General features: G+C 53.7%; 7 protein-coding genes across 7 annotated transcripts; 2 read left to right on the top strand and 5 right to left on the bottom strand.

Annotated features, from left to right (window-relative positions):
- Positions 1–1,680: 1,680 nt before the first annotated feature.
- Positions 1,681–5,184, bottom strand: A1O1_08878 (uncharacterized protein; the record flags this gene model as incomplete). The annotated part of the gene is made up of 1 exon (XM_007729736.1): positions 1,681–5,184. The coding sequence occupies one exon, from the start codon at positions 5,182–5,184 to the stop codon at positions 1,681–1,683; it is 3,504 nt and encodes a 1,167-aa protein (XP_007727926.1).
- A 446-nt stretch (positions 5,185–5,630) lies between these two features.
- On the top strand, positions 5,631–6,857 carry A1O1_08877 (uncharacterized protein; the record flags this gene model as incomplete). Its single annotated transcript, XM_007729735.1, has 2 exons — positions 5,631–5,800; positions 5,867–6,857. The coding sequence occupies 2 exons, from the start codon at positions 5,631–5,633 to the stop codon at positions 6,855–6,857; spliced, it is 1,161 nt and encodes a 386-aa protein (XP_007727925.1).
- Positions 6,858–6,953: 96 nt separating this feature from the next.
- A1O1_08876 (uncharacterized protein) lies at positions 6,954–8,483 on the bottom strand (the record flags this gene model as incomplete). The annotated part of the gene is made up of 1 exon (XM_007729734.1): positions 6,954–8,483. The coding sequence occupies one exon, from the start codon at positions 8,481–8,483 to the stop codon at positions 6,954–6,956; it is 1,530 nt and encodes a 509-aa protein (XP_007727924.1).
- Positions 8,484–9,339: 856 nt separating this feature from the next.
- Positions 9,340–11,445, top strand: A1O1_08875 (uncharacterized protein; the record flags this gene model as incomplete). The annotated part of the gene is made up of 1 exon (XM_007729733.1): positions 9,340–11,445. One exon carries the CDS (start codon positions 9,340–9,342, stop codon positions 11,443–11,445), a length of 2,106 nt encoding a protein of 701 aa, XP_007727923.1.
- Positions 11,446–12,369: 924 nt separating this feature from the next.
- Positions 12,370–13,752, bottom strand: A1O1_08874 (uncharacterized protein; the record flags this gene model as incomplete). The annotated part of the gene is made up of 1 exon (XM_007729732.1): positions 12,370–13,752. One exon carries the CDS (start codon positions 13,750–13,752, stop codon positions 12,370–12,372), a length of 1,383 nt encoding a protein of 460 aa, XP_007727922.1.
- A 398-nt stretch (positions 13,753–14,150) lies between these two features.
- On the bottom strand, positions 14,151–16,427 carry A1O1_08873 (catalase-peroxidase; the record flags this gene model as incomplete). The annotated part of the gene is made up of 1 exon (XM_007729731.1): positions 14,151–16,427. One exon carries the CDS (start codon positions 16,425–16,427, stop codon positions 14,151–14,153), a length of 2,277 nt encoding a protein of 758 aa, XP_007727921.1.
- A 5,995-nt stretch (positions 16,428–22,422) lies between these two features.
- Positions 22,423–24,574, bottom strand: A1O1_08872 (acetoacetate-CoA ligase; the record flags this gene model as incomplete). Its single annotated transcript, XM_007729730.1, has 2 exons — positions 22,423–24,276; positions 24,344–24,574. 2 exons carry the CDS (start codon positions 24,572–24,574, stop codon positions 22,423–22,425), a joined length of 2,085 nt encoding a protein of 694 aa, XP_007727920.1.
- Between the last annotated feature and the right edge of the window lie 570 nt (positions 24,575–25,144).

The raw sequence follows: 25,144 nt of genomic DNA, 5'->3' as shown, positions 1-25,144 counted from the left end.
CAAACATGACTCTGGCAACCAGAGACCAGAGACAGATTGGGAACGATGAAGCATTGAAATAACGACACAAGCATTGACCCCGAAACAATAAACAGAAGCAATGGCCGGGATATCCGCCTAGTGAACTCTCAGAAGCTTTGACAACGTGGATATGCAGTGGGCAATGATGGCCAGCATCAGTGAAGATCATGGACAAATCTCAAAAGCCGTGCATCATCGCTCTCTGGGGGATTGGCGCAGGGGAGGTGATGTAATGATGATAAGAGAAAAAGAGAGGGATCCAGCTACCGAATCCCCTGTTGAACAAAATGTGATGATGTGATGTCGTCGAATGAAACTCGTCTGTAATAATGTTGGATACGTGGCCAATGGCGAATTCGGCTGATTGAGGAAGGTGCCACGGATCATTGTTCTTCCCGTTCCCGATTTGTCGGCACTTGCACCGCATCGGGTCTAGCGTCGCCGTATATTTCAGCCGCAGTTCAAGTTCAATCTTGACCTTCAACATCAATCTTGGTGTCTCATCTTCCACCGTCTCTACTGTGTAATCATCCTAATCATCCTGATGCTGAATCAGTGCCTGACGAGCCGACTTGATGTCCAATCCTGTACACCGGCAATTCGCCCTTGAGTCCGCAAGTTTCCAAGCCACACCACTCGCAATGTGCTTAGTACCTCGAACCCCGTCCTGAATAACCCTACATAACATACGAATGCTAGCGTATTCAAAGACCACGCCGATACGAAGCGCCGTCTGTAGCTGATAGGCACTCCTCCTCGACTCCTCTCTCCTTACAGCGCTTGCCGCCTCGTATGGGTTCCTGGTAGTGATCGAAAGGTTATGCATATTGCTGATCAGGACGGATTCTATTGACGTGTGAGCAAGCGAAGAGCCTAGACCGGGGTCATGAGGAGTCGTTTCATGCTCGATCCTTTGTCACGATGCATCCCGAATGAGGACACTTGTGGGGACAGCGCTGGCAGATTGTTCTCACGTCCATGTTAATATCGCTCCCGGTTCTATACCTTACCGTGGTTCGACCCCAACCGGTTGCAGGACGTCGACGTGAACCTGGGTACACTCTCAATAGGTAGTGGTATGTTCGCCACAGAGCTCCTGTATAAGCGGGAGAAAAGCTAGCCGAACCGTTTATGATGACGAAGTCTCTTTACCGCTTTGGTCTTGGAGCACACTCGAGATCAAGCTGTTAGCCAGCTCCGGACGGGCTCGAGAGCTCATCATGTGGCGACGTGAACTCGCTATGTCGACCTTCTAGCTGTAGGCCTCGCCTCACGCTCCCTGTGCCTGATATGTCTGACCTCTCAACGACATGAGGTCGTCCTTCGCCGACGCTTCACTGGTCTCTTCACACCTCTGGTAAGTCAGGTTTTGATCTCACGGCAGACCAGCAAATTATGTGTCTTTATGCATACGGAAGTTGGAGCACGAGACACTCGAGCAACAAGCCCCTGATAGTGAGACGGAACATATGTTTCAGTCACGCCGTCAGTACTTGTATTTACCCTTAGACTACAAGGGGCCCGTCGATTTCGTACCAGCGGGCAAACATTCTATAGGATGGGGCCAGGCCCACTGACGACTGATATGTCGATTCGATACTCTGACATCCATACCGTATCCTGTGCACATTTGTACGTTGATTGCCGGAGACCTCTTTCTTAACCGAGCAGCATCTCCAGTTCTTCGATCCGTCGTTTCTTTCTCTCCTCTTCCGTGTCGCCACCGGCCCCGGATTGTCCGACCCCCAGTGAGCCGGCAACAGCCATCTTCCTCTCCTGGACACGCAGCATCCTTCCTTCAATGCTGTCCTTGGTCACGAAGCGAACGACTTCGACCTTTTCCGTCTGGCCCATCCGATGCACCCTGTCGATGGCTTGCGCCTCGACAGCAAAACTCCACCAGGGATCCATCATGAAACACCGGCTTGCGGCGGTCAAGTTCAAGCCCACACCGCCGGCACGTAGTGAGAGGAGTAAGACATGCGGTGCCTGGGGGTCTGACGCATTGTCTGCGTTGAATGCTCGGATCACCTGAGCACGAACCTTCTGCGACATGGTCCCGTCGAATCGAAGGTGGTGAAGGCCGTGTTTGGAGAGTTGCGGTGCGATCAGGTCCAGGAAAGCGGTGAATTGGGAGAACACCACCGACTTTGTCCCCCTCGGAAGTGTGGTGAGGTGCTTCAGCAACGCCGCTATCTTTGCGGATGTCGAGGCTGTGGGCGAGTAGGGATGGATCCGGCGAAGAGAGATCTTGGTCGGTCTTGAGACCACTTCGTCTGCAGAGTACAGATCTCCCTCGGGGTCGGAGGAGGCCGATGGGCTGTGGTGCTTGACCACTTCGAACACGTCTCGAGGGTTGATCGACTCGCGGCACGAAAAGCAGCGCGGCACTTCGCCTTTGTCCTTTTGATGTGAGATGAATTTCTCCAAACATTCTTTGCATGCACTGTGCCAGCAGGTCGTCACGGCGGGATTTAACATCGGCTCCTCGTAACACAGAGGACACTCGCCGCTGGACTCGTCCTGTATTTGACGAAGCGCGTTCGTGGTGAATGTCGTGATCGGATCTCGGTTTGCCGCACTGTCACTCTCGGCCAGGTGGGTGTCATTGGTGAAACGCTCGATGAGGTCTTGAAGGTCCATATCATCAGCGAAGCCATTGCCATCGGCCGCAGCAGCGACCGCGGCATCTTCCTCATCTGCCACGATGTCTTTGTTCCGGGTCAAGACCGGGTGACAGCACGACTGCCGTAGCCGCAGAATCTGGGCAAAAATGGTGGTATAGGACTTCAGCAACGTCCCCGCTTGGACCGAATCATTGAAGGCTCGTTTGGCTCTGGTGAAAATGAGGTCGTATACCTCTCGTTCGGTTTTGGAAAGCTCAACTTCCTCCACCGTGATGGTCTTGGGAGGTAATGGTACGAGAGCCTCGCCATCCGGAGTTTTCATGTCTTTTGTCCGTCGGAGAACCAACGGTTCCAACACTGTTTGCACAACGTTGAGTGCCCGGGCAATTTCCTTGGATTCAAAGGGCACGGTGATGAACGTCTTCCAGAACGAGAAATTGCTCCAGGGCTCGACTTTGAGGAAGCGGACCAAGCTGAACAGGTCTTCCAACCTATTCACGATAGGTGTACCAGTCAAGACCCAGCGATGCTTGGCTTTGAGTTCGTAGCATGCTTTTGATGTCTTTGCTTGTCTGTTTTTGATCGTATGAGCTTCGTCAAGGATCACCCGGTGGAATTCCACAGAGAAGAGCCCGCCGAGAGAGCCACGATCACCACCTGCGGCAGTGATCTGTCCAAACTCCGACAGAATCGTGCCATAACTCGTGATAATGACATTGGGAGCTGAAGCTGCATTTGCGGCTGAGCATAGGACTTGCAGGTTTGCAGACTTCTCGCTGCCATAATACACCATCGTTCGAAGAGACCCCGGCGTGGAGCACTTCACCGCCTCGCTCTCCCACTGTGCTAACAACGACATGGGGGCGACAACCAGAGTCGTACATGGCGCCGGCTCAACGGACGTTGATGACTGTGGCAGACGAGGTAGGTTGTTGACGGATGTGACAGACTTGTCTGCCGTCTGAAGATCAATATCTGAGCGGTTCGAGTGGATGAGACTGTAGATCTCGATCGTCTTGCCCAACCCCATCTCATCAGCCAAAATTCCTCCAAGACAGTGCTGTTCCTGCACTGGAAATTCAAGGCTGATTTCTCCTGAATAGAGGTTGACGTAGAACTTGTCTTGACCTTCGACATTGGGAAGAGGTAAGTCATTTGCATCCTTGGTAGGCCAAACGTATTCTTCCCAGAGCGGGTGCATGGACTGCTGCTTGTTGGATGACTCGTCTCTCTCCTTCGAGAGCATCCAGTGCAACGCCTGCTTCTGGTACTTTCGGAGGTCAAGAGCAAATGTCGACGCGGGCTCAGCTTCAGGCGTATTGAAGTCGAAGGACTGTGCTTTCTGATACAGCGTGTCCAATTGATCTTCTTCCAACTCTTCTCCTTCCTCGTCCTCGGAATTTGGAGTCGATGGAGCCGCCTTTCCTTTCGGAGGATCCTTCTCTTTGTCGTACTGCTCGGCCATCTCTGCCGCTCTCAACAGTCCTTGCTTTTTGTGTTTTGCAGTGGTTTCATTTGTCGACGTCGGATTGAGGTTGACTTCTTCGAAGAGTTTGATGAGGGCAACCTGTCGAAGACGCAGATCCTTTTCTTCACTGCTCTCTTTCTCTTCGAAGAACCCGGTAGCTCGGTTGTCGTCCTTTGGTTTGACGAACGCACTGGCTTCAAATGCAGTCTTGAGGAAAAAAGCATGCAGTTGCAGGTAGACCGTATCATTCACTCGAACGCGGTCAGGCGCATACACGCATGTGCCCTCGAACCGGCAGACTTTCTGGTCTATCAACGGCGACACCCAGGCGGCGGTTTCTTCGGGAAGACGACCCAGCTCCTCGCCTTTAGAATTTGTGAACCGTGTGATCACATCCGCCTTTTGATTTCTCCCGACTATCGGCACCAGCTTTCCACCTCTTCCAAGTTTGGTCCGCGGCGTGATCCTGGATCTTTCTATCCGGACGGCTTCGCCATGAGCCAACAGGTTGGTTCCGCTTTTTGTCATCCATGCTGCAACGCCAAACGAACCGACATATCGTTCGGCTGGCATCGAGTGCAGCAGGGGTGTTTTTGGACTGCCATCTGTCTCGGTCGAGGGCTCAAGGGCGCTAGGCGGGCTGCGGTTCTTCTCGGAGTTGGTGAGCCACACATCCACACCCTTTGAAGGCAGTGATTGTTGTATCGACGATCTCGCAACCACGGGGTTCTTCCAGGATCCGTCAAGGTACATGTTGATAGCTCGTTCCATATCTCCATGCGCGACACTCTGGACTGTGTTCACTACATCTTGATTGACATCTTCACCAACGAATGTTCGGAATGTGTCCGCATCGAACCTTAGGGTACTATCTCCATCGAGTATGGCCCCTGTACCATCGAGATCCGTTTGGCTGGACTTCTGGCGTTCTTCTCCTGTCGACGAGGTTGCGGAGATTGGTCTACTGGAGGCAGGGGCGGAAGAGGTCGACACTCGGGGGTCGGCGACATCTTCAGGATCATCGACGAAGAAGCGCCTCTTCTTCCTGGGGCGCACGTCGACGTCCATAGAGTGTTTCGTTGACCTGGAGATGCATGCGCGTGAAGTGATGAACGGTTAGAATCTTGCCACGAGCGACGCGGTTTGGACGACACGCTAGGCAAATGTCGCGCCGCCACGTGACTGCGACTTAAATTGACTTCTTGGGAAACTCCGACTCCTCCAAGGATCCAAGATTCCATGGAGACGAAGGGTGCATGATGTATGCCCAACGTCACAAGAGTTCCATATCCTAGAAGACGTACCAGAGATCCTCGATCCTCATAGTCTTGTGGGTTTTACATACGATGGCGGTGCCCGTCATTGAGTATCAGCTATAGGTCTCAGACTGCTTTTTTTCGCATTGTAATGGCCTAGTCTCGACCTACGGCAAATAACTACTATTGAGGAAGGGCACGGAGGGCACCACGAGCGGAGAGACATCGAAGCTCGAGATGTTACACGCCAGAGGACCAATGTTCCGCCAGTGCCGTCGCGGACTACTATCCAAGACAGAGGCAGGAATTCGACTCGATTCCCGAACAAAGCAGCGGAACTTCTCCTCAACGCCGAGGGCTGCATTGTCTCTCGATCGAGACTCACCGGACGTCAAGAAGGCATACGCCTATTGTTCGAATCTAGTTCGGTAGGGTCCCCTTGTTTCAAAAACAAATATAGAGCTCCCGGGATCTTGAGTCTAACAGTCTTGTAGGAACTATGACTCGCCATCCTACACACTGGCCCATTTCATCCGGCCTCATATGCTCCCCGCCTACTTGGCCATCCGGGCGTTCAACATTGAACTGGCTCGGATCCCAGACGTGGTGTCGATGCCGCAGATAGGCGCCATGAGAATGCAATTTTGGAGGGAGACGATTGACAAAGCCTTCAAACTCACTCCTCCGTCGGAACCTGTGGCAATCCTCCTCGCCTCGTACCTTCACCAAGGCATGAAGCTGAACAAGACCTGGTTCCAGCGGGTCATCACCGCCAGAGATCGCAAGCTGACACACCCTGGCTTCACGAATGTAGCCGAGCTCGAATCTTATGCCGAATCGACATATTCCTCCCTTCTCTACTTGACTCTTTCGGCACTTCCACTGAACTCACTTACAATGGATCACCTGGCTTCTCATATTGGGAAGGCTGCCGGTATTGCAGCGGTGCTCCGTGGAGTTCCACTACTCGCGTTTCCAGGACCGCCAAACCAACACTCCAACAATCCTGCGGGCATGGGACTCCCTTCCACAAGGGAAAAGCAAGGAGTCGTTACCCTGCCCCTTGATATCATGTCGCAATGCGGCGTGCGAGAAGAGGACCTCTTCCGCAACGGGCCGAATGCTGCAGGCCTGCGGGACGCGGTCTTTGCTGTTGCCACTCGAGCCTCCGACCACCTCATCACCGCGAGAACCATGTTGCGAAGTGTTCAGGAACACCGAGATCCCGACCATGAATTCGAGCACATGGACGATGAAGGCCATGAATATGGCAAGCTTGACAGTGGAGAAAAAGCCTCTGCCGCAAAGGTGGAAGACGAGCTCGACAAGGGCTTCGGCATTGTGATGGGGCCCGCGGTCAGCACTCAACTCTGGCTCAACAGGCTGCAAAAGGTCGATTTCGACATCTTCCACGCCAGTCTTCGCACAGTGGAGTGGAAGTTGCCCTTTGTTGCGTGGTGGCGCAACAAGAGGAGACAATTGTGAGGCTCGTGCAATCTTCTTCGTGGCCGATGTTTCAGCCCGGTCCCGGTCGTCGGGCTGTCTAACCCGGAGAGCTGTCTGCAGCAAGGACCGTCTGATTCATCCGTCATAGGTATTTCTGCGACTCCTGGTCAACGCCATGGCATCCCCTTTCTTTCCAAGGATCGCCTCGATTGCTCCGATGAGGGCTTGAGGGTCGTACAGCATGACGCCTTTCGCACTTTTCCGGCCGTACAACTTCAAACAGTCGATGCCGAGAGATGCAAGCTGCTCGCGATTAACCTGTGGCGCCCCTTCTCCACTAAGGTGAATGACATGCGTCACATACTTCCGATAGATCGAATCCCTGTCCGGACCGTGAGCGCTGGGATGGGCTATCGTTCCTGGAACCAGGAAGTCACCGTTGCGAGCCGCCGGAGACGTTGCGGCTGATGCATTCATGGATTCATCCGAGCGTGACGTACGAAGGATCGGCCTCCAAATGTTGCCTCTGGACTGCTCGCCGGCACGAGCAATGGCTTCAACGAAATCGAATGCCGTGAATGGGGTCGAGCTGGGTCCTGTTTCACGATCCAGCGAGCCATTCAGGATGAGGATTTTATGGCGAGCTGGAGTGGAGCGCAGCGCTTCACCGACACCTTTGAGGACGATGGAAGGGATGATGGACGTGTAAAGGGAACCTATGGAGTAGATGATCGCTTGGGCTTCCTTGACGGCCGAGATGACTCGAGGATTGGCTGGTGGGAGCATTTCCTGCCCGTACGGGTTGATGTACCATATCCGCTCAATGCGCGCCGGGAGATCCTCGTCTTCCTCCTTTGTAAATTTAATATTATTCTGGCGGAGGCTGGGGTGTGTTCCCGGACCATTGGCGTCTTCGACATCTTCTGTAGTCTCCATGCTCGCGCGGACTTTCTTTTGTTCATGCGTGAGGTCAGGAAAGAAAGGTGGCATGTCGAAGGCTGTGGCCGCTGTAGGATGTGAGATGTTGTTCTGTCCGACAATAACATCGCCATTAGCGAGGCCTGCCGCAATATGGTGGGAGAAGTTGGAATTTATGCTCGGAATGACTTGTACTTCGCCGTCCGGAATGGCACAGATGCTGCTCAGCAGATAGATTGCGGACTCGAAGCTGCCGCTGAACAACCTCGCGCCGGTCAAGAACAGATTCCCCACACTGGCCGAGGTGAAGTCGAATGTAGACGACGGCCGGGATCGCTTCAAGATTTCGAGGTTGAGGAGGTTGAGGAATGACCGGATCAGTTCCTTCTTCGCCGACAAAATCCCTTTCCAGAGATCAGACGTCCCCGACACAATCCATTGCCATTCGGCGGCCGCGTCCACGGAAGAGGTCGACGACAGACGATGATTGAAGAGGGACGAGATGGCTGATCTTTCTGGTGAGGGAGGATCCGTCGGTATCAGCCGGACAAGGCGACTGCGCACATCGCCAATTCCAGGCCCGCCAAACACGCGGATGAGTTCTGAAGACGATCCGCCGTTGTCACTGATCGGTATGATGTAGCTCAGAGGGCAGTCTTTGTTCTCTCGCACGGCTTCGAAGACGTCGACAAGACTATTGGCAGCGCTCCCGCCGGAGAAGACCACGACGCCCTTTGTGTTGTGCATTTAGTCTGAGTCAACACCGTGCTATGATGTCCTCGACGCTGGGTCCACAGCCTTGGGATGTCGCCCGCTTCAGCTTTTGTTATCGCGACGTGGGGGGTTTTTGAAGGGCTGTTCGAGGCAAAGCAGCCTCAAGTATATTGCCCTATGAATGAGAATTGTCTTCAGGACCTATCTACATACCTGAAGCGACTTACGGTCTGTCTTGTATTGTTCCTTGTAAGCCACATGTCCTTTCCGATCAGGATGTTGACATGTGTCCATGCTGAATTTCGTCCCCGACCCAATGTGTCAGCTGTCTGACGATGTATTTCAGATATCGATATCGGCGGTATGGAACAATCCGCCACCAAAAGAGAAAGAAACGTTTTCGTCAGACAGAGTATTTTCCACGGATTCAGCCAACAATACCGGAGCGACAGGCGGAAGGAAAACATGATGCAATAGGCGAGATTCCGCCTTTCGATGCGATTAGCAAGGAGCTAGCACAGCTAGTAGAGAAGCGCATTCAGTAATAGAGAAGCTTGTATGAGGGCGGAAAGCTTGGCCTCAACCTCGTCGCTTTCGGTCAAAGTCTCCGGCTCCAATGACTGACAGCAACTTCGCATCAGATGAACTTCGGCCGCCGCGCGGCTCAGCTGCGTTGATCCTTGATCCCTGACCCTTGACCCTTGACCTTTGATTTTGCAGCATTTGCGCACACAATGTAGTCGGCCTTGTCTCAATCTGCATCCTGCTTCTTCACTCTATGTCTTGCGTTGCTAGGCAGTCTACGCCGTCTCCCTCTGTATGTGCGAGGCGTCGCCCTCCACGACACGCCTGGGCATAAGCGCCACTTCCTCGAGTCAAGATGTCAACAATGCCGCATATCCATGGGACGCATGTTGTGTCCCATGAGGACCACTCCTCAGTAGATCCTTCACGCGAGTCCTTGAACCGTCATTCGCGACGCCGCCGCCGACGGACCCACGAGTCCGACGTCGAAGCGCAAGACCGCTCTCCCGCGTCCGCCAATGCGCAAAACCCAACCCAACCACACGTCCACATCCAGGAGGACCCCAAGGTGAAAGAATATCAAAGTCACCGCCAGGAGAAAGATGATGGTGACCAAGATCTCCATCGCACAGACACGAACACCTCCAAGACGACGGCGAAGTCGGTACGCAGGAGGGGCCGCTCCGACACAGCCAACAATGTCATCTACGGCACGGAAGAGCTGGGCAGGACTACTGGCTGGGCGCCCGGACTTGAACCCGGAATCGACACCAGCAAGCCAGCGCCACCGTACAGCGAGGGGCCGCAGGAACCTCTGCCGCACGAGAGCCTCAAGCAGCGATGTGAAATAACCGTGGTGGACTTCAGCAGCGACCAAGTGTCGACGTATGACCTGGACAACGATAACATTGAAGAATTCCTGCAAGCCGCGCCTGCCCCCTGGGCGGATGTCCGATGGATCAATGTCAACGGACTGTCGTGGGACGTGATCAGGTTGTTGGGGAATTACAAGGGGCTGCACCGACTGGCCATTGAAGATCTGCTCAACACCAAGAACCGGACGAAAGTGGACTGGTACAGCGACCACACATACATGGTTCTGCCGCTACAGAAGCTCATCGGCCTCGAGGATGAAGAAGAGTCTTCCTCCTCCTCGTCCGACGACGACTCGGACTTCGCTGCGGGCGAGGAACATGAATCGGAATTTGGCGCCAAGATCATCACCGAGCGTCAAAGGCGGCGGCACGAGCAGAAAAGAAGGAAAGGCGCGCTCCGGTCTCTCTGGGACGACATCTACAAGCCCAAAAAGAGAAAACTCCAAGCGGGAGCACCGGACATTGTCCACCGCAACCCTGCCCCCAACAATCTCCGGTTCTCCAGCAAGGTCGACCCCAGTGCCCGGTGGGGGCCGAAACACGTCCGCACCATGCAGCGCTACCACTCCGGACCCAACCAGGACCGGATTGAATACATGGAACGACACGCTGTGCTGCGCGCCAAAGGCATCGGCGTATCGATCGAGCAAGTGTCCATTTTCCTGTGTGCCGACAACACCGTCATCTCCTTCTTCGAGTACTCTGCGAACGACGTGCAGACGCCCATCATCCACCGACTGCAATCGCCCGGCACCATCTTGCGCCAGTCGGCCGACGCGTCGATGCTGGCACAAGCGATTCTCGACGCCATCATCGACATGGCGCTCCCCGTCACGACGGCCTACCAAGACGCCATCGGCGACCTGGAACTCGACGTGCTGACAGACCCGGCCATCCACCAATCGACCACTCTGTACATTCTGACCTCGGAGATCGCCATTCTGCGCAACGGCATCGCCCCGATCGTCCAGCTGATCGGCGCCCTGAAAGACCACAAGGCCGACGCCCAGGCCGCCACGCCAGCATTCTCCCGGATGCCCAGCTCGTCTCCCGAGCGGGACGGCCACGGCAACACTAACACCAACACCAACACCAACAATCACAGCCAACCCGTCCAAACCCAGACCTACAAGCGGCCGCACTACGCCTTCAAAATGCGCCAACAGTCCTCCCCCGGCAACTTCATCACCTCCGGCGTGAGTATCTCGCCCATGACCATCACGTATCTCGGCGACGTGGAGGATCATGCCCTCCTGATCCAGGACTCGTACGACCAAATGCGCCGCAGCGCAGACAATCTCGTCGACCTGATCTTCAACACCGTGTCGGCGTACCAGAACGAGAGCATGAAGCAGCTGACCATCGTGACCTGCTTCTTCTTGCCGCTGAGTTTCCTGACCGGCTATTTCGGCATGAACTTCGCCACCTTCCCCGGCGTCAGCGAGCACAGTGATGCCTTCTTCTGGGTCCTGGCCGCCCCCGTCAGCGTCGTCGTCTTCTTGCTCCTCATGCGCGACGTCATGATCCGCGCCGTCGTGCGCTGGGCTAATAAGACTCTCATCGCGCGGGGGAGGAAGAGGAGGCTGGAAAGATAGATGATGACAATGACGATGGTCGCTCCAGCCTATTTTCTGGGTTTGTATATACACTACACTTTATGGCAGTGTGGTTTTGTTAAGGTTCTACGTGTGGTTTCTGAACCACCACCTTTGCATGATTTTGGCTGGACGGGGCTAGGATGACAAAATCTCCGCGGGAACTGGTGGCTCTTTCATGAAACATGCATCTCTGATACAGCGAGGGCGTTGGACGGCTCTTTTTTTTCTCGGTGCACGCTAATACAAGCGAAAGTCGTTTTGTCTCTGCACATAGCATAGTGATGCTGATATATTGCACATATTGAGAAGTGGACTCGATGTTACTTTTCATTACTCATGAGAACTCAGAGAGAGCTCGGGGGTATTTTTGATGCGGACAAACTGGTTTCACAATACATCTCGTAGCCACACAGACATAGTTGAATAGAAGGGGAAAGAGGAAACCGTAGTCACTGGGGGAGCGTTCTGATCCATGCCCAATTTGACGCTGGTGCTGGTGCTCTTCTCCTTTGGATTAGGGAAGAGCGCGCCGCTTCTTAAACTGTATTGCTTGAGCACATACGAGGCTAAGCCCTGACGCATGACAGGAAGAAAACACTTCTTTCCGTCCCATGTATGCTCTAATTTCATACTCTATTAAACCTTCAAGTGAAGCGGTGCCAGTCCCATTTTCTAACCATACCGAACGCCGCGCTGACTTCCCATGCAAATTAGACCGCAGCTCGCAGAGGAGAAGCAAGCCATTCACCGCCCGTGGCAATGCTGTCGTGGTATCATTTCCCTGGGTATCATCAATCCCGTAACGAGTCGCCCTCGCAATGGCCGCTGAAAAGGGCAAAAGAAAAAGAAAAGCAAGAACCGGATGGCTGAAGGCGAATTCGACGTGCCGCAATTTGTGAGCCCGCTGCTTCGATGATTCCATCAATCAGCCATGAACTGTCCCCAGAGCGCTTCTTCTGTCGACTCCCTCTTCCTAGCCTTGCCTGCTCGAACATTCTCCTTCCCACTGCCTAGTCGATCATCGCGGCCCTCGTCGTCATCGTCATCACTCAGGGTTTCGGCCTTGAACATCTTCGCCTTGCCCTTGTCATCCCTTTTCCGCTTCCGCACCATCAATTTGAGTTCTAGTGGTATCAGACTCCTGCCGGTCCCAGGAGTGTCTTTGACATCCAGTTGCTTTCGACAGACGGGGCAGACGCCCTTCACCTTTCGATTGGGAGGTGCACCCTCACGGCGTTGTTCGACCGACCAATTGAGCGTGTCCATGATACAGCGATGGCAGAAGACATGGCCACAGGCCGTGGACGTGGCGTCGGTCGGCGTGTCCATGCAGACAGGACACTTGTAGGCCGTTAATGGCGTTCGGCCGGATTCGTTGCCTGTGTTTTGTGATAGAATGGCATCCTGGCGCTGTTTGGCCAGCGCCGCCGAGAGTGTTGCATTGTCGTCGACACCCGTAAGATCGACAGATTCAATTGCAGGATTCAAGGCTGCACTGGGGCCAAGCGGGCGGGGTCTGGTCGTTTTCGAGGAAGAGGCCGACGACGACGGAGGAGACATGGCGGTGGAGGCAGGGTTCTGTAGACGCTGCTGATTCCTGGCCTGTGTGCGCTCCCAGTTTGTATGATTTTCTCGCTGCCGGTTGATCGCTTCTTCGTCCACCATAGACTGGAGTCTGACGGTCTGGTCGGGATGCGGCAACCGCGGCGGATTCGGGGCAGAGACAGGCCAGAGCCTGACGAGGGTCAAGGGATCGGACGGGTTGAGGAGGGGGATATTCGGAGGAGGGCCGTAGACGGGTTCGTCAAGTGCGTTGAATCGTCTCGATCGCTGGCTGTTGGACGCCGAGTCGTGAGGATGTGTGGTTTGCGAGAAGAAGCGAGCTTCGGCGGACCGGTCAGGCGGACTACTCGTCAAATCGACCGGCTGGCTGTTGGCCTCTGGCTGCGGCCCAGAAGCTGCTCGCAGTCTTCTAGCCTGGTGAAATGCTTCTTGTGCGGTTTGCAGGGCTCGATTCGCGCTCTGAAGCGCTCGGTTGACGTCGTGGACCGGGTCTTGGTAGTTTGTGCGTGGGAGAGTTGCCTGCCTGCGCGAGGCCGTATCTGACATGGCATTAAAGAAATCGCGAAAGAGTCTGGGAGAGGGAAGGCGTGGTGGTTGAGCGGGTCTTTGTCGCTGCTGGTTTGGTGGCGACGTCTGCGCTGCGGTAGCGGTAGCGGTGGGGGGTGGAGGAGGACTTTCTTCGGGCTCCGACCCGGAGGAAAAGGAGATGGAGTCGGCCAGAGAAGCGGTAGAAGAGCTCATAGCGGACTAGGATACTGTAAAGAACAGATACTCGTACATGATGCCACAGCCTACGGTGGTGTGGCGGTTGGAGGAAGCAGTCAAGTTGGACGCATTCAACTAATACGTAGTATTAGTATATATAATAAAAGTGATGAATAATGAAATCGTTGCCATTCACAGTACGTACAAAAGTAGAGTTAAATCAACGAATCACACGGCGGCAGTCTTTTGTGCGTGAAATGGCATCTCAACAACTACAATCTCTATACCCTGCACTGTCTAGGTTTTGTATTTCCATATTCGGCACCGCAATCTTTTTTATTATCGAGTCTTTTGGATTGTCGTTATTATTGATGCTATCAAATCTAGCTACGGGAGAGTATCAATTCTTGGTCTCAACGCCAGCGTCAACAAGTTCAAAGTCGCGCTTTGGCCGGGTCGGCTGCGGGGCTGATTTCAAAACGGTCCAGGTTCATGACCTTGTCCCAGGCTGCAATGAAGTCATTCACAAACTTCTCCTGGCCGTCGACACTGCCATAGACCTCAGCAATAGCCCGCAACTCGGCATGCGCGCCAAACACTAGATCGGCACGGGTACCAGTCCACTTCTTCTCGCCGGTCTTGCGATCGGTGCCCTCGTAGAGTTCCTTCTCCGCATCCGTTGCCTTCCAGGAGGTGTTGATGTCCAGAAGGTTGACAAAGAAGTCGTTGGTGAGCTGACCTGGACGCTTAGTAAAGACACCCAGGGAGGATCCATCGTAGTTGGCATTGAGAGCACGCAGGCCACCGACGAGGGCCGTCATCTCAGGGGGCGAGAGTGTCAACAGATGTGCTTTGTCGACGAGGAACTGTTCGGTGCGAACCCGGTGCGTCGATTTGCCGTAGTTACGGAAACCATCAGCATGGGGCTTCAGGTGTTCGAACGACTGGGCATCGGTTTGTTCTGGCGTGGCATCCATGCGGCCCGGTGTGAAGGGAACGGGAACACCAGCAGCCTTCTCCACGGCAGCAGTTCCGGCCAACACGATGAGATCAGCCAGGGAGACCTTCTTGCCACCAGTCTGGGCTTCGTTGAATTTCTTCTGCACACCTTCCAACGTGCTCAGCACTTGACTCAATTGCTGTGGATTGTTCACCTCCCAGTCCTTCTGAGGGGCAAGACGGATGCGCGCACCGTTGGCGCCGCCGCGCTTGTCACTGCCGCGGAAGGTGGAAGCAGCAGCCCATGCGGTCCTGACGAACTTGGCAGGATCCAGCCCAGTTGCCAGAATCTCTTTCTTCAGCGCAGCAACGTCCTTGTCGTCAACGAGTGGATGGTTCACAGATGGGATTGGATCCTCCCAGATCAATTCTTCGGCTGGCAGTTCCGGGCCGAGCCAGCGAGATCGTGGGCCCATGTCGCGGTGCAACAGCTTGAACCACGCTCGCGAGAATGCATCGTGGAACTCGTCGGGATGCGCGAGGTAGTGTTTCGCAATCTTTGAGTAGGAAGGATCAAGGCGGAGCGAAAGATCCGTCGTCATCATGGTGGGTGGGTGCTTCTTGTTGGGGTCGTAGGCATCGGGAATGATATCTCCAGCATCCTTCGCCACCCATTGGTTCGCCCCAGCAGGACTCTTGACCAACTCCCATTCGTACTTGAAGAGGTATTCGAGATAATTAAGACTCCACTTCGTCGGGGTCTTGCTCCAGATCACTTCAATACCACTGGTGATGGTATCTGGGCCCTTGCCAGAGCCGTGCTTGTTCTGCCAGCCGAGACCCTGTTGCTCGAAAGGAGCGGCTTCTGGTTCGGGGCCGACATTGTCAGACGGGGCAGCACCGTGTGTCTTGCCAAAGGTGTGACCACCGGCAATCAGAGCAACGGTTTCCTCGTCGTTCATGGCCATGCGACCAAATGTGGTGCGGATATCTCTTGCGGCGGCGACAGGGTCGGGAATTCCGTCAGGCCCTTCAGGGTTGACGTAGATCAAACCCATGTGGGCAGATGCCAGCGGCTCCTCCAGGTCACGGGTATGGATGTCGGAGTGCTCTTTCTTGTGCTGGTCGGAATCCACCACGCCCGTTCCCTTGGGAAGACCTTCGTGGCCCTCTGAATAGCGAACATCGTTGCCGAGCCAGGTGGTCTCACCGCCCCAGTACACCGACTCGTCAGCCTCCCAGGTATCCGCACGACCACCAGCGAAGCCAAAGGTCTTGACACCCATTGATTCGAGGGCGACGTTGCCGGTGAGCAGCATCAGGTCAGCCCAAGAGATCTTGTTGCCGTACTTTTGTTTGATGGGCCAGAGCAGGCGCCGTGCCTTGTCAAGACTGACATTGTCAGGCCAGCTGTTCAAAGGGGCGAAGCGCTGCTGGCCCTGACCACCGCCGCCACGGCCATCAAAGACACGATACGTTCCAGCGCTGTGCCAGGCCATTCGGATAAACAGACCACCATAGTGACCAAAATCAGCTGGCCACCAGTCCTGTGAATCTGTCATCAGAGCATGTAAATCTTTCTTGAGAGCATTGTAGTCCAAGCTCTTGAAGGCAGCCGCGTAGTCAAAGTCTTGGTTCAGCGGGTTAGACACGCCGGTGTGTTGACGCAGAATGCCCAACTGCAGTCTATTTGGCCACCAGTCAGTGTTCTTGGTGCCACCGCCGCCGATGTTGGCCGTCCGCAGGGTATTGTGAACTGGACACTCGCCCATGGTTTCGGTCGATCTGGCTGTGTGTGGGATATGAGGGAGGTGGTATGGAGGGGAGGTAGAACAGACGAAGGATGTGCAATGAAAATCCTCTGGTGTCACTCTGATGTGTGAAGAGCGAAGGTGAGGTAGGTGGTGGTAATTGAGGACTTGAAGGAAAAGATCAGACAGGAAGAATACCCCGCGCCTTATAAAGTTGTCTCGGTGGAATCGCCCCTCAGGCAGCTAATGACCGAGCAGGAATTAGTAAAGGCTCTTTGCAAAAGCGGTAGTTGCTGTGCTACACTTGGACAGAGGACTATTTTCCCAGTATCTTCTGTGCACTAGTAACCGATCTGGATCATCTGGAACGAGGTTGAAAGGAGAGGATTCGCTTCCCCGCCAATTGACCCGGTTGCGCGATTGACATTTCACGCTACGACGTGTCTAGTGGAGGACGCGATACTGGAAACAGCAATAGTGACCGGCAAGAACCGTGGGTTCGTTGCCCGTTTTACCCGATTGGGAATATGGAGAGCATATGCCGCTTTGTTGCCTGGAGCCTCCGCGCCGGCCTCGCTGTGAGATACCCAATATGGCTATTCTTAACGAAGTTATTCTGTATAAGGCTAGACATAGCGAGAAAGCTCCCCTCAGACCACCGAGCCCCTTCCACTCTCATTGGACTGAAGTGCTCGCTCGCTGTGCGGAGCACCGAGCATAGTGGCTACAGGTACCTACTAGTATGCGGTGTGCAGGTTTGAGCTCGAAAGACTTCGACTTCCTTCCTCATGCTCGTCGGCTGGGCAGATGTCCGAGTCTGCGGCAAGATGGCCAGTTGCGCAATAAGCATAAGGCGTGCCCTTGGGCTCAGCCAATGATGTGAAAGCTATACTTTGCGCAGTCATACGATCGATGGCGTGGTCTGTGGATGCATTATTGCGGTACAGTGCACGAAAGTCCTTGCCCAGACAGCCACGTCGAGAGAGGCCACATCGACTGCACTGGTAGTGGCTGTCAGAAGGCTTGTGTGTTCAACACCTCGAACTTGAGGTCGATGAGCTCCCGCCATGCCATCAGAACAATAACAGCCTCGCAATCTGATCATGGCCTCTCTTGGTCATGCCACAGTCAGCCGCCTTCAACGTGTTATAACATTCGCTGGGATGTTCTCGCTTTCCTTCCGACCTGTCCCAACAGACATGCCTCTCAGTCACAGGTGCTATTTAGAACGGTCCCTGCAATGTACTGCGTAGCCATGATCGTGATATTGTTTAACTTCCGCATCTGTTTCGACCGTAGTCGCCGTCCGATATTCTTTCTAGGGAACGAGGAGAATGTCTCTGTAATCAAGGCAAGAAATTGATGGTCGCGTTTCCTGGATCAGAAAGCAGCGGGTGCAGACGCAGAAGCAGGAATGAAAGTGTAGAAGCCGTCATTTGCAGCTTTCGTTGATGCTAGTCATTCTCTGCTACTGCACCATACACTCCCCGTCAGCTGTTTCAGTCGGAGTCTCCCGTGTCGTGGGTATGCGCGGGTCGCAGCCGTCTTAAGATTGCTGTGGTATCTGTGGTATCACAATATGACTCGTTCTCAGCCGAAGAAGCTCGGTCCCCTGAGTCATTAGAAAATCCTTTTCCGACTTCCATGTTCAACTGCCTTTTGATAAGCTCGTAGACTCGGTGGGAAAGCAGAGTGATTGTGCAAGCATTTGCAGAAGCTCAGTCCGGCTGTGCCCATACAAGTCTGGAATGAGCCCTGAGAACCAGCCCATACCCGTGTACGGAGCTCTCGGTTGAGGGGGCTTGTCTGGGCATCAGCCTTGCGCTCACCTAGCCATGGTTATAGAAAGCGGGCATCACTGACGCTGTAAGTCAATTGGGACGAAGCTCGAGACACCAAGCATGAAGATTGAGAGCGTTGAATTTTGCCATGAAGTCTCCTATACTCCTCGGCTTGCGACTCGATGGTGAGCTTTTATCATGTATGGCGCGGCGCACCTCTCAATCGGCGGAATGAAAACGCTGCAATCCGCAAAGGTGATCAGACAACAATCAGAACGGGAATGCCAGACACTGGCACATCAGAAAAGATCCAAGTGGCCGCCGCTCCAAGTGCAGTGAAGCTGGTTGCCCGTGACGACGCGCTTTGATTGGCCGACCGGGTCTTCACGTGTGTTGCGAAAAAACAAAGGATATATGTTTAAAGTCCCGAATTTCCTCCAACAATTCTCATATCTATCCCGGGTTCTGACCCTGGCAATGACGGCCCTCTGGGCGGCTCGAGCCAGGCTAGTCAGGGCGTAAGGGTGTGCACGCCAGGTGTGAGACAGCTTGATCTTGGGCGAAACCGTGAATCCTTGAGGCGGACCCCTGACTGGACTGAATCTTAGCTTGAGAGCTGCTCCTACAACCTTACCGGTGTAGCGGTAGTTTGCGACCGTGGTCTCACGACTTCGGAAGATCAACTGGGCCGATGGACGAAGGTTCCTACCACTTATTGGCTCATCGGAGTGCTTATGGTAGGAGAACAACCTGACGATTCGATCAAAAAACCTCTCAACACGACGAGATGGTTTCTCTGATCAGGACCTCAACCAAACCGGTGGTTGAGTTCCTGATAAGAGTTTTTGCCGCTGTGCGCGAATCGGCCAAAAAGTATTTCTGGGTTCTGTCCACGGCGCGATTCGAACCCTTTGGGTCATGTGCGCGAGATCACGGCGAACGCGGCACTGCTTTTGGCTTGCTGGAGGTCGGAGGTGCAAACAATTGCGCGGACCTTGCGTTGGAGTCGGCGGGCGCCTGTTACTCAAGGAGGGTGTCCCAGTCCTGCAACGTTGAACTGACCGACTGCCGGGCATGCTTCGAACCTCTTATCAACTCACGCAGTGTCAAGTGGTTGGTCTGTTCCGCTGCAGCACTCGCGAAAGCTTGTATTATTCAACCTCCAGACGCCCCAAGGCCTTCGTCATTTCATTCCCAAGTCGAGGAATGCCTGGGAGGGAGAGCTGGAGAGATCTTCTGTATTCACGCAGCGGCTACTAGGGAAAGATTCAAACGTGAAGCACAATCCTGCCTTCCTGGACTTGTACAGTGTCTCTTCTCATGAAAGCCATACCTCTTGGTGGCTTCGAACAACGCCTGTAATCAAGCTATTGGCGCAGGACCAGCTCGAAGCCGATGACATTTGAAGCATGTCAGAGCTGGATCATTGACACCACAGAGACGCAAAGCTGACTCGTGAACGCTCACAGGCAGCTCCGTTTGAGGTGTCACACGGGGATGGCAAGGCTTCAAGGGTGTCATGTGTCATGTCATTCATGGACTTGCATGTGCCTACCTTCCACTTCTTGCGCACCCGTCAGATTGCTATTACAGGGCCGGGGGACCGTATGAGGTCTGACCAACAGGTTGTTCTTGGGTCACCCTCGGGCTTTGTCAATGTGCAACTGTCGTAGCCGCTCAGAAAGTGAGGAGCAGAACTCAACACCAGAGATATCGGGTGTCTGTACAGCGTTGGTCGACTTGACCGACACGGCTGCCGAGATTGTCCCCAATCTAGCAATGCCTCACTGGATGGCTATCGTCTGAAAAAGTACCTCGAGTAACCCCTCAATATTGGTTGGGTCGATCCCGAGGCTGGCCTGTCAAGGGGTGATCGAGCCACTCCCGAGCATGTCACTCGCTTATCGTCAAAAGGAAAGTCAGACTGGACGACAATCACGATATTTTCAGCGATCTTGTTATCACTACTACACAGAAGTTCATTATGATAGACTACTGATATCTATAGCAAAGCAGCAACCCATTCATCGCCGCAAGCTGCCAATGTTGCACTGTCAGGACCTCGTCGTTCAAGTTGCAAGTTGCATGCCGGCAAACAGTGCGTCAGGCTAAAACCTGTCAATCTGCAAGAATCCCTGGAGGCTGGAGCAAGGCCACTCCCAAGAGATCATACACATCCTAGAGCGCCATACACCTTTCCTACTTGGTCCTCAAAGCTCTCCTTCTTCTTGCAGATCCGATGTGGTCTGTTCCCTGCCAACATGGGTGGTTGAGCACCCTTTCCGATCGCCATCGCATCGTTCTCCGGCCGACCACGGCACACTTTCTCACACTCCAGTGTTCCATCTGATGCTTTGACAGTGTGACTCCGGGAATCTATGGAGAGGCGGAAGGTTCTTGACAGTCAAGATTTCCTCCTTCCCACCTATATCTTGCAAGGGTAGTCTTTACGCTCCCAAGAGAACTGCCCTTTTATCTTTCTTCTGCACCTTGCAATGAAACACGCCTGTTTGCTCGTTGCACTCGTCCTTGACTGGGTCATTGTTCAGCATGGCCACGCCTTTCCGTCTCCCTTCAGCGGTTCTATCAAGCAGCACGAACAGAGCCTGAACCATGGGCACAAAACAGCATCTGCTCGGCTATTGTGCGTCACGACAAGCGAAACCATGTCCTGCGGTTCAGGCTTCCGCCTCTCAGTCGAAGTCTGTCGCAACGCTTGCGGCTGCAGCAGTTCTGGCCTCGTCTCCTGCTTGCGAAGCAGCTTCTGCGACCACGCCAATCTCGAAAGCTTCTGTGACCGATTCTGCTTGTGCAGTTCAGTGCCAGATTCTCCGGCACCACCTCTGAACGGCCACGTCGACGTTTATGGAACACACCGCCAAAACAATGTGTACGACAGGAGTACAGGCGACGACGTCGACGAGGATTGAGAAGCTCGTTGATGCGAATCGGACAACGTCAGTAACGACTTGAATGCAGACTGATGCAGTTCACCGGTTGCTGACTATATACGTCTAGTTGCTAGACTGCTTCTGAACCTGAATCTGAGGCTTCAGTGGAAGGGGTTAATACTGAAGCGATTAGCAATTCTCCTTGCTACGTTAAGAGCTGTTGTCTGGTTCCAGCTGACGAAGATTGTCATGCTGTTTGTGTGCGCCACCCTGCCCGATTGAATCTTGGATCATATGTCGCAGCTGCAGATCCAAATTTCTCACATGGGGAGCGTTTATAGACACTTCAGATTTCCAACCATTCGGACATTTCCCGAACTGCACTGAATATCATTGAGAGGGAAATGCTGGCTTCAAGCTCAAAAGAATTTGGATCTCACGACCTTGGACCAACAAAAGCTGGAACGAGGGACTACTGGTTCGATGTTTCACTCATCCCACGACATTATATTTGACTTTCAAGACAGTTTGCAACAGATAATAAGGAGTCCCGGGACGCAAGACCAGCAGGTATGGAGCATAGAGTCTTGTAGCTCCGCTCTTCTTCTGGTCTGTGGTTTCCCGGAATGGTGATCGTCGGGTGTCAAATCTGCTTCGCCATCAATCTATCTGGGCTGTACAGTGCACACAGTATGTACGTACTTCAGATTCGCAAACAAGAAGAAACAGCCAATCAGACAATACCGATCCAGCATTCCCGCGGAGGCCATGCCCTGTTGTTGTACATGTCGACGATCTGGGGCGTCTAGTGTTTTGATGATCTAGCACATGCCTTCGTGTCTAACCAGCTGTCAGAAACTCAGGACCCAAGTCAACTTGATTCATTCAGTCAGCCAGTCAGTGCTCCATGCATTTCGGCACTTGAGCAGAGTCAGAGACTTGTAAACCCCCATCACTGCATGACAGTGCTCTGACAGTCTCGCTTAGATCTCATCTCCAGTCACGCACTGACGCGGACGCAGGGTCCTTTACGAAGATTTATCAGATTCATGATCAGCATTATATTGGCCGCCGTCCGGTGGCATTCAGCCCAACAACATCCTGCTACTAGTATCTGGAGGGTTTGGTTCATGCAGCGCTCGAAATTCGATTATACATGGGCCATGTCATGGAATCTCCTTTGTGTGGCTTGTTCTTTGCGACAGACGACCAAACTATCGATTTCGTCAGGCTGAGATGAGGAGTGGCTTCGAGTAGAGGAGTTTCTGCTGTACTTTTGAGATATTTGTTGATTGTTGATTGTTTTGTATATCTTCGTCCCGGACCCCTACCGACCTACAGATCTCAGTGAGTCCTCGCCCACTCTTTATACCAGTCCAAACAGGCACTGTTCGCCACGCTGGCACTGGTCTTGATACGCGTGCCACTGAGGATCTGCTTGACGACACCCTCGACCTTCTTGCCGTTTGTGGTGACAGGGATTTCAGGACACTCGTCGACAATTTTGGGCACGTGACGGGCACTAAGTTCCCTCCTGATGACATCCTGCACACGCAAGGCCAGATCGGCAGAAAACTGGTGGCCCTCCGCCATTTTGAGAAACAAGACGACCACTTCGTCGGTATCTTGTTCACGTCTGCGGCCTATACACAGGGCATCTTCGACTTCTGTCCCGAAATGCTCAAGCAAAATGTTGTAGATCTCGCTGGATCCAAAGCGTACGCCCATCGGGTTGAGAACACCATCCGAGCGACCGAGCATCCAGATCCCGCCTGTTGTGGGATTGAAGCGGATGAAGTCGCCGTGGTGCCAGAGCGGGTGGCCCGTCTTCGGGTCCTTGAAGACTTCAAAGTATGATGACCGGTAGCGCGCTTCGCCTGTCGGGCCTGGCGGCCAGAACATGCATGGTTGGCAGGGGAATGCGACTGTGCAGACAAGCTCGCCGGGCTGCCCGGTCTGCGTGATGTCGATACCGTCGGCGGAGAAGGCTCGCACGGCCATTCCCAGACCGCGACATTGGATCTCGCCTGTGTGAACAGGTAAGATTGGGCATGGCGCCCCGAAGAGGGATATGATATCCGTGCCGCCAGTGATGGAGCCTAGCAGGATGCCCGGGTGTGGAGATGGTGGTGAGAGGTTCTTGTATACGTATTGGAAGGTGCTCGGGGCTAAAGGCGAGCCCGTGGAAAAGATGGACTTGAGGGAATTCAGTGTCGCGCTCCGAGGTGATTCTTCCCGCGGGAAGGTTTGTGCTTGTTCTAGGATAGACAGGTATTTGGCCGATGTGCCGAAATGGTTGATCTGGAGCTCGTCAATCAGAAGCGGCATGCTCATCTGCTTATGTGGCTGGAAGGGCGAGCCGTCGTATAACACAATGGTTGCGCCGCTTGCCAGCCCTGACACTAGCCAGTGCCACATCATCCATGTCACTGTTGTAAAATAGAACAGTCTCTCACCGGGCTTGATGTCGGACTGTATTAGATGCTCTTTTTTATGTTGGATCAAGGTACCGAGAGCAGCATGGACAATTGGTTTTGGTACACCCGTGGTGCCGGACGAATATAGAATGTACACAGGATGCTCGGGCGGCAGATATACGAATTGGAGAGGTCTGGCGGAGTCGCCCTTGGACAAGAATGAGGAATATGTCTCGACCGTCGTGCCAGGTTGCTTCGCTATTGATGAAAGATCAAAGGCGTGACCGGGTATTGATTCGAAGATGACCAGATTGCGCACAGACGGTAGCGCAGAAACAACTTCAGACACTTTGCTGTGCGTCTCATGTGTCTTGCCGTTGTATATCACGGTGTTGTCGGCGAAGAGGAGAACAGGTTCGATTTGAAGGAGTCGGTCCAGAACCGCGTGAACACCTGTATCAGGGCTCACGGCGGACCATAATGCACCCAAAGAAGTCGCCGCGAGCATTGCCACAACGGCATTGGCATGGTTAGCCAAGTAGCCGGCAACCCTCTCTCCCTTCTTCAGGCCATGTGCCTCCATTGCAGCGGCGCATATCCGGACACGGTCCCGCAATTCCGACCACGTTACGTGTTCGCGCGTCGTTTCTGTAGCTGCGACGATGGCTACAGAGTCTGGGTCAGGATTGGAAGAGGGAAACAACAGATTCTCGGCGAAGTTCAACTCGCAGCCGGCGAAGAAAGTGGGCTTAGGGAACATTGGAGCGGACTCGTCAAGGACCTAGTACGGCCGGACAGTATGTCAGGTTGAGTCGTATCATATTTACCAAGGATAAAGTGTTCCGTACAGAATCATACCGCTTGCTAGCCTTTATCCCAGTATAGTGCCATATTTCCTCCCAGAACGCGCTGGGATGATCCACGCTCCACTGCCAGATATCGTGGTATGAGGATGTAGAGATACCATGTTTCTTTGCGACATGCTGTTGGAAGGCGTAGAACTCGGTGGACTCGGGATGAGGATGTCTCCAGAGCTCGATAGATTCGGTGGTCTCGCCGTTGACGCCATTTGGAGACATGTTCAATCCGTGCAGTGTGTTGAGATCGAGGGACCTTGGTTTAAACACATCATGGGAGTGGTGTTGAGGTCTATTAGAATGAACAGTTGACTGCGGCCGGATGGTGTCTGCTAATGACTCGGAAGCCAGTACCTTACTTTTCCATGGAGCCCCGGATTATTACCGTGCAACTGTAGGGCAACCTCCGAGTCGGCGACGCCAGTCTTGCTTCCGGGCATGGTCACCTAATTATCTTACCTAATTACAGGTACCTAACCTTTCCTAACTGCCCTGGTGTGAATTCTGTAGGTACCTAGGCGTGTAGCCAATGCGCACAGTATACTACTACTGCAAGAGTCCTGATTGCAGAGATGATGGCACCATGTCTGGACATAGTAGGTGGTGATGCCGCTGCACCCCCAATATTGACAGGCAATACATTGGCACATCTATCGATAAGAGTGTACAGGGTTAGAGCTATAAGAAAGCTTGATGAACGAGCCTCTGCGATCGTCGTGCCAGCCACGGACAATTGGTATGTCGGGCACTTCAAGTTTTCAATAATGCTGAAGATACCTTACGCCAAGCATG

The sequence above is a fragment of the Capronia coronata genome (assembly GCF_000585585.1).
Source record: "Capronia coronata CBS 617.96 chromosome Unknown acBCG-supercont1.11, whole genome shotgun sequence".
Lineage (NCBI taxonomy): Eukaryota > Fungi > Ascomycota > Eurotiomycetes > Chaetothyriales > Herpotrichiellaceae > Capronia > Capronia coronata.
This window is presented reverse-complemented; position numbering and strand designations above follow the sequence as displayed.